Raw genomic sequence first — 12,905 nt, 5'->3', positions numbered from 1 at the left:
AAAAAAAAATCCTTAACATCGTTTGTCATTAGGGAAATGCAAATCAAAACCACAATGAGATACCACTTCACACTAAGTAGGATGACTACAATTAGAAAAAAAGGAAAATAAGTGAATAAGTATTGGCAAAGACTGGAGATACTGGAACCCTCCAAACTGGAATGCACTGAAATACACTGCTGGTGGAAATGTAAAATGGCATGGCCACTGTAGAAAATAGTTTGGCAGTTTCTCAAAAGTTAAACAGGATTATTGGATAATCTGGCCATTTCCACCCAAAAGAGCTATTTAATAGAGACAGGTGTTCAAACGAAAACCTGTACACAAATGTTCATAGCAGCACCATTTACAATGGTCAAAATGTGGAAATAACCCAAATGCCCATCAACAGAAGAAAGAACAAAATGTGGTCTATAATGAAATACTATTCAGCTACAAAAAGGAATGAAGCTCTGACACATGCCACAACATGGATTAACCTGGAAAACATTATGCTAAGTGAAAGCAGCCAGTCACAAAAGGTCACATAATTATATTATTCCACTTGAATGAAATGTCTAGAATATGCAAATCCAGAGACAGAATTAGATTAGTGGTTGCTTAGGGATGGGAGTGTGGAGCGTAGGGAAGTGACAGCTAAAGGGTACGGGGCTTCTCTTTGTGGTGATGAAAATGTCCTAAAATTGACCATGGTGATGGCTGCACAACTCTGAATATACTACAGACCATTGAATTACATGCTTTAAATACGTGAATTATATGGTATATGAATTATATGTCTCAATAAAACTGTTTAAACACACACACGCACACACATATTTCACGAGTGGATGGTTGAGGCAGGCAGGCAGTAAGAGCAAATTCCCAAGCCTGACAGCTGAGCCTTCCACTGGCTGGCTCTCCAGAGACTTGCACCCCCACTGCCACTTCCAGGGCCACCTCTTGTCCTCCAGCAGGAGCCTCTGTTCTGGGTCAACACCTCCAGCCGAGCTGATGGATTGTACAGAGGTTCTATAGCAAACTCGTCCCAAGAGCAGGTTTCCAAATCTCTCATCAAGAGAAAGGGAAACAGCACCATTAGGAAAATCTTTAAGCCTTGCAGTAAGTGGAAGAAAAATATCGATGGCAAATTCAAAGAAATATCAGCAGTATTACAAAGAATCACACCCACAAGACAAAGACGTGCCTGTACGAAGAGGAGTTGCTAAAGAATTCTCTAATCAAGATAGAAACGCAGTAGTTACTTTGAAAACTCAAACAGCACATGATACCCGCTGTCTCCCCCGAGAGTAATCCACAGGAGAGGAAAATGTAGGAAGAAGGTAACAGTTCTCTATCTGAAAAAGCACCCTCAAGAAGAAAAGAGACCCATTCTGAGACCCAGCTCCTGCTCCACCTCCTCCAGCTCCTCCTAAGCCCCAGCCTAAATCCCTAAACCACCTGGCTCTCCAAAAGGGGCTCACAGTGGAGCCAGCCACAGGGAGATTAAGTGCCTTCCACTAAAAAAAATGCCAAGACCCCTGGTAGGCAGCCCTCATCCTGCTACACAAGCCAAGGAAAACGACCTGAGAAGCCACTGGCTCCAAAACATTGGCTTCGCTGGCTCCTACATCCACCTCTTCCTGTCCCCAACCTTCAAAGGAACAAGTTTCTAGCAAAATATTAACCACAGGGACCACCAACAGCAAGGAAAATCTAGCAAGCAGCCAACACCTCAACCATTATGAGATGCAACCAGTCTGGCATGGTGAGCTTTAGAGGAGATCTTTCCGGAACAGAGTGGAGAGTCTCAAAATTTAGCAACCATGCCTGTCTCCAAAGAGCAGACCACACACAAATTCCACAAGTCTGTGATCCTTGTGTCCCGTGTTCTACCTCCTCCTCTTGACAATCAACACATCATTCCCTCAGACACTCCTGCTGTCCTGGTTAGTGACGGAGCTCCCCTGCCCATCTCTGCCTTAAACCCAAGTCAGCTTCTCTGGACTGAGAGCCAACAGACAGAACCACTCTGCATCAGACACTGGTTTACACATTAGAGAAGACAGCATTTTCACAACCAGCAACACATCAGGAAAGACAGCACCTCAGCTAACAATTCCTGCACTGATGGGAAAATCTTCAGAATCTTTCAGTGTCCCAAAGGATGAAGATCAAAGGGAATCACTGGGCCAATGACTCTGACGAGTCTATTTTGGACACCGATGACCACAAGGAAGAAGAGAAGGATGGCAGTGGAGGTTCTGGCACTTAACATAGGTGAAGAATATTCTCACAATCATTCTTGGCAACTGATCATCTAAGAAAGAATCAGAGGAGAAAACACTGTGTAGCAACATCTGAGCAAGAGAGTCAGGGAATCCGACAACAAATTGGAAAGTAATTGGGAGACTCAGAGGCCCCCAATGGAAGCTATCCTAAAATAAAAGAATAAAGAAGTAGAGGGCTGGGTGCGGTGGCTCACGCCTGTAATCCCAGCACTTTGGGAGGCCGAGGCAGGCAGAACACGAGGTCAGGAGATCGAGACCATCCTGGCTAACACGGTGAAACCCCATCTCTACTAAAAATACAAAAAATTAGCCAGGTGTGGTGGCGGGGGCCTGTAGTCCCAGCTACTTGGGAGGCTGAGGCAGAAAAATGGCATTAACCCAGGAGGTGGAATTTGCAGTGAGCCGAGATTGTGCCACTGCACTTTAACCTGGGCGATAGAGCAAGACTCTGTCAAAAAAAAAAAAAGTAGAAGAAACAAAAATACAACTAAAAGGCAAACTCAGCAGAAAGCTCAGCCTGAGACCCGCAGTGGGGCAGCTGTAAGCCCTGGACCAGGTTAGCATCTACAGACAAAGCAGTGATAAGGACTGAACTAAGTAACTTAAAGGTTTCATTGTCCATCATGCCATGTGAGACTATTTGGGTCATCTTTAGGGGGAGCCCTATGTGCTGAAAACCTGATAACACACTGAATGCATGTGTTTCGGCCTCACTTGTCATGAAGGAAGAGTGGGCAGCTGCTTTTCGGGGAAGAACTCAGCTGTATAGCCCAAATGCAGCAATGAGCAACAGGAAGAATGCACTGGCCTTCACTAACACACGTGACTGATGCTAAGTTACGTGTGACTGATGGTAAGCTATTCTTCATTGGGAGCTTTATTTTTATTTATTTATTTATTTTTCGGGTTTTTTTTTTTTTTTTTTTTTTTTTGAGACAGAGTCTCACTCTGTCGCCCAGGCTGGAGTACAATGGCGTGATCTTGGCTCACCACAACCTCTGCTTGCCGGGTTCAAGCAATTCACCTGCCTCAGCCTCCCAAGCAGCTGAGACTACAGGCACACGCCACAATGCCCAGCTAATTTTTTTATTTTTAGTAGAGACAGGGTTTCACCATGCTGGCCTGGTCTCGAACTCCTGACCTCATGATCTGCCCACCTCAGCCTTCCAAAGTGCTGGGATTACAGGCACGAGCCACCGCACTCGGCCCTAGGAACTTTAATTAAAGAACAGAAGATACTCACTGTTCTCTGTTACCAGAAAGCCAAATTCTATAGTGCTGGATTAAAGAAAAATAGGAAATGCATTTACTGGGCACTGGAAAGAGGTGGGAGTCAAAAATCAGGGAAAAAAAAGAGAAGCATTTCATCACGTTAGTGAATAAAAGAAAACTGAAGCACAATGGTATTTCTGAGGCAGATATTTGGTGGCTGAGAACTTAAAAGATTTGAGACTCTAATCACCCAACAGTGACTTTTTTTTTAAGAGACAGGGTCTCACTATATTGTCCAGGCTGGTCTTGAACTGCTGGCCTCAAGTGACCCTCCGACCTCAGCCTCCCAAAGCACTGGGATTACAGGTATAAGCTACAGTGCCCAGCCAGTGATTTAAAGACCTAATCCTAGAGGACTATTCTTGTTTCACCACACTTTTTTTTTTTTTTTTTTTTTTTGAGACAGGTTCTCACTCTGTCACCCAGGCTGAAGTTCAGTGCTGCAGTCATGGCTCACTGCAGCCTCAAACGCCTGAGCTCAAAAGTTCCTCCCTCCTCAGCCTCCTGAGTAGCTGGGACTATAGGCATGCACCACAACACCAGGCTAATTTTAAAATTTTTTTGTAGAGATGAGCTCTCAAACTCCTGGACTCAAATGATCCTCTTGCCTCGGCCTCCCAAAGTGCTGGGGTTATAGGTGCAAGCCACCATACCATTATTCATTATTTTGATTAATACAATTGTCAGAAATAAGTATGTTTTTATGAATCTTTGCAAGAGGCTTCTAATGACTCTTAAAGCATCCTTACCCAAACTTTGTTGCAAACTTTAAATAGCAAAGCTATATACACTTTACATTTTTTAATACTCTTCACCCCACGGCACCAATTTTCCATAAAAATTACAGAATTGGAAATCAAATCATCAAGTGCAATGTACCCTACAAAATGGTAGCCAGCACTAGAAAGAAACCTTTTGGTTTTCCCCAATTTTGATTATCCCAAAGTAGACACAAAAATACTTGATTGAAGAAAGATGATATTGACAATCATGATGATATTGATACCCTCTTAAAAATCTAAGTGCAGTTAAAACTCAAGAAAAATGCAGGTGTGCTGCCAGCAGTTATTTTTGAATGGGAATTAAAAGTACTCTTTTTTTTTTTTTTTTTTTTTGGTGCTACATTAACTTGGATTGCTGCCACTAAAAAAAAAACAAGTGAAGGAGGTGAATCAAAATAGCTTTACCAAATGACTTAAACAAACACAAAAACCTTCTGCTAGGTTGTGTGTGAGGAAAACTTCAGCTCTTATTTTTAAAGTCCACAAATTACATCCATACATAACAGTATTTACTATCAAAGTGAAAAAAATCCATGGGTTTAATGTCATGGGATGTTTCCCTATGAATCCACAAGTCAATGTTGTTTTTTATTCCTTTTAATACATAAATACTATCTTTCATTTAATTGTATTTTCAAGCACATTTTATGCCCCTCTTACTAAAAACACGCAAAATGTATGAGATAAAATCGAACTAGAGTGCTTTATTCTTAAAGCTTGGGTTACGATTTCCTAAAATGTTTCTGATTTATAATATTAAAGATTATCATTTTAGATTTCAGCCTGAAGGCAAGCATTCAATCTAGTGGATAAATTTAGATCCCGCTATTCATTGATATTTTTAAGAACCACTTGAAACTGGATGGTTTTTGTTATTTAAAAAAAAAAAAAAAGAATATTAGTTGGCCTATTTATTTTATGCAAGGCCAGGACCACTTTATAACCAATAAAAATACCCAGCCTCACTGCACCTCTTGTTGCACTCACTTATGTGCATTAATACAATAAACCTAGATTCTAGGGCAGGGAGGGGGAAACCCACAGCCCGCTGCAGGCTGTAGTTCGGCAGTTTAAATTTTTTTAAATCAAATACTGCACCAAAATATTTTTCTTCATTACCAAGTTTTTAGAGCCTCCTTAATTTTGCATCCAAGGCAAGTGCCTCAGTCAGCTTGCCTTACTACCAGCCCATAGAGGAAACAGCCAAGCGCCATGCATCCATGCCCACAGCTTTAGGGACAATTGCCAGTGTTAATCATGACAACTTCCCAACATCTGTTAAGCAAGCTGGTCACCTGGACACCACTCCAACTTACCTGGGGTCACAGTCAATGAGGGCCCAGCCCCCATGGAACTTCTCATCATCAGGCAGTAGTAACTTCATGTAACTTTGTAAGAGCTGGCTAATTAGTTCCTGGTGGCTTCTCTGATTTTCCTTATGCAAAGCTTCATGTTCTTTCTCCTTGGTAAATATGGAATAAAGATCTTCTGTCACTGGAATGCCTTGCATCAAATCTAGGGTGGAATTGTTAATATCTATCATCATTTTAGTTTACTAATATATTTTTAAAAAACAAAAGAGTATAAGACCTAAAACTGTAAAGCTCTTGGAAGAAAACACGAGCATAAATCTTTGTGATGGATTAGGCATGATTTTTAAGATATGATACTAAAATCATAAGCAACAAAAGAAAAAAACAGACAAATTGGACATCATAAAAATTAAAAACTGTGTTTCAAAGGGCACCATCACAAAAGTGAAAAGATGACCCCTAGAAGAGGAGAAAATATTTACAATTCATCTATCTGGTAAGGGACTTGTATCTAGAATAAAGAACCCCTACAAATCAATAATAAAAAGATAAGCCAGTTGTAAAATGAGCAAAGATCTGAACAGACAAGCTAACTTCCTCTTGGCAGGGCATGCGGCGCAGCCTTAATAAATCATTATAATCCCATTCCCTATCCTCCCTATCTCACTGTCTCATGGGACAATGACACTCAAGGAGGCTTCGGTGAAAAAAGATCTGCCAACCACTGGCCCTACACAGGAAAGAGACAAGCACAGATTGCTACTGGCTTCTATCTCTCAACCTTGAAGATCTCTCAGCCAGCTTCAGGATCTGGATGCAGCTGATGCTATGGATGGCTGAACTGAGAGGAGACAGAACTGGGGTCCTCAATGATATAACTGAGTAGCTAGGTCAACCAATGGAAGCAAGATACCTTCTTTTTTCCTTGAATATCAACTGCTAAAATCCAATTCTGTAGTCACAGCGTGCACCCTCCATGTCTGGCAAATGAATCAAACTTCTTTACATCACACTTCTCAAATTCCTAAGTGGCCTGTGTCTAGGCCCTACTAGACTGATGTGTGCACTAAATAATCAGGTGAAGAAATAAGATTTCAAAAAGACCCTCAGGGACCACAGGTCAGCTATATTACATTTGGTTCTAATCCAAAACACTCTGCATTTACTTTAATCCTATACAGTAACATCTTCATGAAAATTAAATTTTAAAAATGTCAATGCATAAATTCTACTGGGCAATCTATCCTTCCATTTCCTCTTCCAAAAAAATGAGTTGGTTAGGGTAATCTCTAAATCTGGTACCCTAATATTTTGTTAAACCATGCTTATGGAAAAGGCTGGTATATTTGTCCACAGCAATAACATACAACAAATAGCATACAGGAAAAATAATCTGGTTACATTGCTCAGTCTTGAGTAATGAGAAAACAAACGGAATAAGAAGTTTTAAATTGTTGAGATTTTAGGGTACCTTATTCCACACTCCAGGAGCTTCAAACCCTGCTTTCTATTACCTGGGTAACAAACTGACGAATATGCATGGAAAATAGATGGTTTCTTTTGTTGCTCCAGCCAAAAATATTTGTCAAATTCTAATCTTGTAAAAATTTGAATTTGATGTATTGGGTAAGATGCTCAATACAGAAACACAAGTATATTACAAAACATGAATTATGTTAATGAAGCTAGTTTCTGTAAAGTATTAGTCACAGAAGACATAAATTTTGAGGAAAGAAAAGCTTCTCTGCTTCTTACCTATAACAGCTTGCCTATAAGCATCCTTAAATCGGTTGAGGTAATATCTGTTTGCTGAGTTCACTCCATCTTTCATAACTCCTGCTAACTTCCTTTCTCCTGTCCTTGTAAAGTCACCCTGTCAAACAAAAACTCATTTTGACACCTTATTTAAACACAAGAATGCCCCCAAAATAAATTGTGAGCTTTCAGTTCAAGTATGGAATTCTACAGGCTTTTGTAATTTCCAAGGTCTGACTTTTATAATTTTCAAATAGTATAGTTAAATTAAAATATCTACTAGTATTCTACCCTGATCTAAGCTCGTCAAATAATTACACATGCTATTTGTGGCATCAAGTCTTCACAGTTAGATGGTGCTTTAGGGTAAAGCCATTCTTAGCAATTTGTAGAATTTCTAGAATTTACAGGTCAAAACCAATTATATGACAAACACCAAAACAATAAAAACTATTTACATCTCAAGCTGGTGCAATATTCAAAAACCAAGTTTCTGATGTGGGAAAATGTGGATAGCTCCCTAGAGTTTATCACAATGGGCTTTCAGCCTGGGTGTGTAGGTGAGGAGCTCTACACAGGGAGGAAAAGCAGGGATTTCCATACCTTGCTGCACATCACCAGCACCTGCAGAACCCAGTGACAACTTAAACTGTTTTGTTTCCCTTGCACTTTTCACAACAAAGATGTCAGAGCAAGTCCCTAGACAAGTGGTGACTTAAACTTAAGGCAAGGCAGGTGTAGTTTCTTTTTCCCTATTCCAACCCCTCCATTTCTCTCCAAGGCAATCTCAGAAATCTCAGTCCTAAAACTGACAATTTAGGAAGAACATGCTGCCAATTAGGCCAGTCACAGGGAATATTAGTAGAGCAACAAGTCTCCATTACAGAAAAAAGGTATGAATACTCATCTCGAAGAAGTTTAAAATCAAGGGGAAAAAAAGAGAAGTATTTCGCTTTAAGCACTAACTTATACCAGGCCTTTTTTTTTTTTTTTTTTTTTTGAGACAGAGTCTTGCTCTGTTGCCCAGGCTGGAGTGCAATGGTGCAATCTCGGCTCACTGCAACCTCCGCCTCCCGGGTTCAAGTGATTCTCACTCCTCAGCCATCTGAGTTGCTGAGATTACAGGCTCACGCCACCATGCCCAGCTAATTTTTATATTTTTGTAGAGATGGGGTTTCACCTTGTTGGCCAGGCTGGTCTTGAACTCCTGACCTCAGGTGATCCACCTGCCTCGGCCTCCTAAAGTGCTGGGATTACAGGGGTGAGCCACTGTACCTGGCCTGTACCAAGACTTCTAAAGTTTACCTTCTGTAATTAATAAAAAGCTTTTGATATTTATCACTCAACGCAAAAAAAGGACTGATGCCTGGTAAGTCCTTGATGGTACAATCTGTATAAGAAGTACCTTGAGATGAACTCGAACCTTGAAGAATGATTAACATAAACCTAATTTAAACAAATTCTAACACTTCCGACTGCCACAGAGGACAACGCCCTCAGATGGAGGAATTTATTTACTAGAGAATGTATTTTATATTTAACTTAATATTCTGTGAGGACTAGCTCTATAGGATCTTCAAAAGACTTTTAACAATAACTAAAACATTTCTTCTGCATTTACGTGTGTCAGAGAATATTCTAAGCCCTTACACGCACTGACTCATATGATCCCATAGCAGTCTTTTGAAATACGTCTGGTATAATTCCTGTGTGACAAATCAGAGTGGTTAAGTGACTTGCCCAAGGTCACAGCTAGTTAAGAGGCAGGGTTGGGATTCAAACTCAAAGACGAAGTATGACACTGGTGGCCAAAACCTGCCAGCAGACATGCTCTGTTCTGTCAGTTTTGAAAACCAACCATTTCATATAAAATTCTGGATTTCCAGAATCCCTTGAAAAACTGGAGGGTCTGGCAACACAGGCCCCTCCAGAGAGAGCACGCACTCCTCCTCAGGTCCACACAGCCCCCTCTCCCTCTGATGTAATGCGTGGCCTGGTTGAGTCACATTACCTGGCCCTACCTTAGCCAAACATTTCAGAAAAGAGTCAACTATACACACCCCCAATCTGGAGCCCACATACCTTTCTGTGGTTTTAAACCACAGTCTAACCTGTGTCCTACATAATGACCCACAGATGCTTGCTGCAAGTATTTACCTTCAGAGCAGCCGTCCCAGCATACTGTCTGCTAATGGAGTCACCATTATTGGCCCACATTATCTGGTAGATGCGATTACATTTCACAGGTAATGGCTGTTCCGGGGGCATCACACCTAATTTTTTCAGCTAAAATGAACACATTGGTGGATTAACTGTATATGGGCCAGGAAACCATAGCAAAAAAATGTGTACTGCAGAAAAAGGAAACATATTCACATACAATTCAGGACCCTTAGATACAAGAAACGGTCTTTTCGGACTCGTTAATGAAGCGGGGCTTGAAGGATGGCTTTATACATTGCTACAAGGTGAATACATATAATGAAATATTTATACTGTTTTGGTACAATTTTTAATGTGCAGAATCATACTATTATATTTTGTCTTTGTTTTAAATTTGCCTATGAAGTGAAACTGAGTATCAAAAAAGCACACAGAAACAATACTAATAGTGGCAGAATAGTTAAGTGCCTGCTAAGTGTTAACTCTGTGCCAAGGATAGGGTTGTAAGAGTTTTTTTACACTGTTTTTTCACATTCACTAGTCCTAACAACACTATGTAATCACTACTGTTATCACCTACATTTTACAAATGATGAGACTGAGGTTTGGAGAGGTTAAGTTCTTTGTACGGAGTCAAAACCTTGTATGTGGCAGAGTCAGGGCTTGAACTCAAACCTGGCTTAAACACTACGTAAGATAAACAGATTCATGTCCTCAAAGTACAGTCACAAGGTTATTTTATGTATTTTATTTTATTAATTTTTATTTTAAAGATAGAGTCTTACTCTCTCCCCCAAGCTGGAGTGCAGTGGCACGATCTGGGCTCACTACAACCTCCGCCTCCTGGATTCAAGTGATTTTCATGCCTCAGCCTCCCGAGTAGCTGGGACTACAGATGCCTGCCACCATGCCCGGCTAGGAGGGAGGGGGTTTTAGTAGACGGGGGGTTTTGCCATTTTGGCCAGGCTAGTCTCAACTCCTGATCTCAGGTGATCCACCTGCCTCAGCCTCCCAAAGTGCTCGGATTATAGGCATGGGCCACTGCGCCCAGCCTACACACCACATTTCTGCTTGGCCTGCTGGATCTGCCAATAAGAGGCACTCAAGGAAGCCCATGACGCAGGAGGAGGAAAAAGACACAGGTTCCTTCACCTGTGTTCCTCCCGTCAGCAGCTCCCTCCCCAATAGCCTGGGCAACAGAGCAAGACTCCATCTCAAAAAGAAAAAAGAAAAAGAAATGCAATATCAAGACTCCCAGCCCCAAACACAGAAGGGTGGGCTTGGAGGTGAGAGAGAAAAGGTAAATGACCACACAGTGCCACCCAACGGACTTTAAAATGTTGGTCGTCACATTTTTGAAACGAGTGATTAAGAAAATCTCAAATAATATTTAACTTATTTCCAGTGCAGGTTGTGCTTTCCAGGTTTTAATGCAACAAGGGTGTTTGTATGCTGTAAGCATTCTATAGAATATTTGACATTTGAAAAATATTTAGCTATTTACTTACTTATGGAAAAAAAGCATTTCAAAATAAGTATTTGCAATCCAACAGACTCCAAATTACCTGCTGTTCCATGACCACTCTCGCGATGGCAGCTTGGACCACGTTGGTGCGATCCAGGCAGTCCATACAATTAACACGAAAAATCCCTTCCTGCTTACATATTACCCCAGCTTCATCAACCCTTTTTAAAAATAATACAGAATTATTTTACAATATAAAATAATAGGGTTTTCAAAAGACACAAGTCTTTAAAGTATAACAATAAAACAGCAGCATTGGCTGTAATTTGCTTGGTATATCTTTATATGCTATGCATTATTGAGTCATTTATAGACATCATTGTTAATTTACACAATAACATCGCAAGGAAGATATCTTCCTCATCTTAAGGGAAAAAAAAATTGGGGTGCAAAGTGACTTGCTCCAAGTCCTACAACTACTAGGCAGAGCTGACATCATCCCAAGTTATGTTTTCCTACATGTAAAAAACCAGAAGGCACTTTAAAACACCGTTGTTCCTTTAAAGTAGAAATGCATCTAAACTCTCTGAAACAGACGAAGTTATTTTACCACCCAGTGAGGAGTCATGCAGCATGGCTTGCTCATCTCATTTCTCTAGCCATCCGTGTAGTCTTAACATCTAATCGAATGTTCTGTTCTGTACTTTAAGCCAATTTAAACTTCCTGTATTCAGAACCATTTTCCGTCTCCGATAATTTTGAAATGCCTGAAAACTGAGACCAAGTACCTCTAAGCCTTCCTTCCTGTGTTAGGAACAGTAAGAGGAGAAAGAGAAAATGTGGACCATGGGGCATGAGAAGGAATAAATTCATCTCCTTAAAGAACAGTCAGAGTGTTTCACTTCATTTGGCCTGACCATTTCACACCTTCTCCCTGTTCAAAGCTAACACCACCTGCCTAAGGGTCAACAACATTCTTTTGAAAAGAATAGGAACTGGGAAGCAAAACGAACAACAAAAAAATGCCGTCTGTGCATACTGTTATCAGTTTGATGCCCAGTGGCACTACGATTTCACAGATCCCAGAGTTTGTAAAAAGGAATTCTTGTAAAATACCTACCAACACCACTTCATATCAAGAATAATGTCATAAATGGCATCTGTTAGGGTCTGAACATTCTCAAACTTCATTCCTCGGCTAAAATCCATGCCAAAAGAAAGAAAAAATCTTTAATTTAATCATAGATTTTTTTAAAAACTTAAGATATGCTATTTAATGCAGTTTGGAAAACACTGCAACTGATCAACACTATTCTCAGAAAGCCATCTTACCAGTGCTCATGGAAGTCAAAAGAAACGTAAGTGAGGTGTGAGTTATTGAAAAGCAACACTTGCTTCAGGTAAGCATCGCCAATAATCTTCTCTCTTCCTGCCTGGTCTACCAAGTTAATAATAACCTATAAGAGCAAAGAAACAGAAAAAATTAAGTTTAATTAGATGTTAGAATCATAATGTGGTTTTTAACAATTTGGAATTATGTGTTAGAAATACTTTATAGCCATGCTTAGAAATTAATTCACTCAAATATCAATTTTTTTCCTATAAAATTTCATTTGTTACCTACATTTAAGTTTATGAGAATTGACATCAATGACAGTAATAGCTTTTCTATACATTTGCAATAACCAATTAGAATGAAATAATGAAAACAAGGTCCTTTGTAATAGCAAATATTTTAGATATCTAGATTTAAAAATATAGAAAGCCTAAATACTGAACACGATAAAATGCTGCTGAAGTACATAAAGCATATGATAGAAAACCTGAACAAACAGAAACATATACCATGTTGCTAGGCAGCAAGGTTCAATACTGTAAAGATTTC

The 12,905-nt window shown here is 40.1% G+C and overlaps 1 protein-coding gene across 1 annotated transcript in view; it reads right to left on the bottom strand.

The window, feature by feature from the left end:
- Positions 1-12,905, bottom strand: part of INPP5F (inositol polyphosphate-5-phosphatase F) — a 105,794-nt gene that overhangs the window by 11,782 nt on the left and 81,107 nt on the right. Inside the window, exons 10-15 of the mRNA XM_025397123.1 lie at positions 12,353-12,477; positions 12,141-12,218; positions 11,121-11,241; positions 9,550-9,678; positions 7,393-7,510; positions 5,641-5,839 (exon numbers count right to left, since the gene is read on the bottom strand). Coding sequence (XP_025252908.1) covers positions 5,641-5,839; positions 7,393-7,510; positions 9,550-9,678; positions 11,121-11,241; positions 12,141-12,218; positions 12,353-12,477 — 770 coding nt within the window. The remainder of the gene's footprint in view (positions 1-5,640; positions 5,840-7,392; positions 7,511-9,549; positions 9,679-11,120; positions 11,242-12,140; positions 12,219-12,352; positions 12,478-12,905) is intronic.

Source organism: Theropithecus gelada, chromosome 9 (genome assembly GCF_003255815.1).
Source record: "Theropithecus gelada isolate Dixy chromosome 9, Tgel_1.0, whole genome shotgun sequence".
In the NCBI taxonomy this organism is placed as follows: Eukaryota; Metazoa; Chordata; class Mammalia; order Primates; family Cercopithecidae; genus Theropithecus; species Theropithecus gelada.
This window is presented reverse-complemented; position numbering and strand designations above follow the sequence as displayed.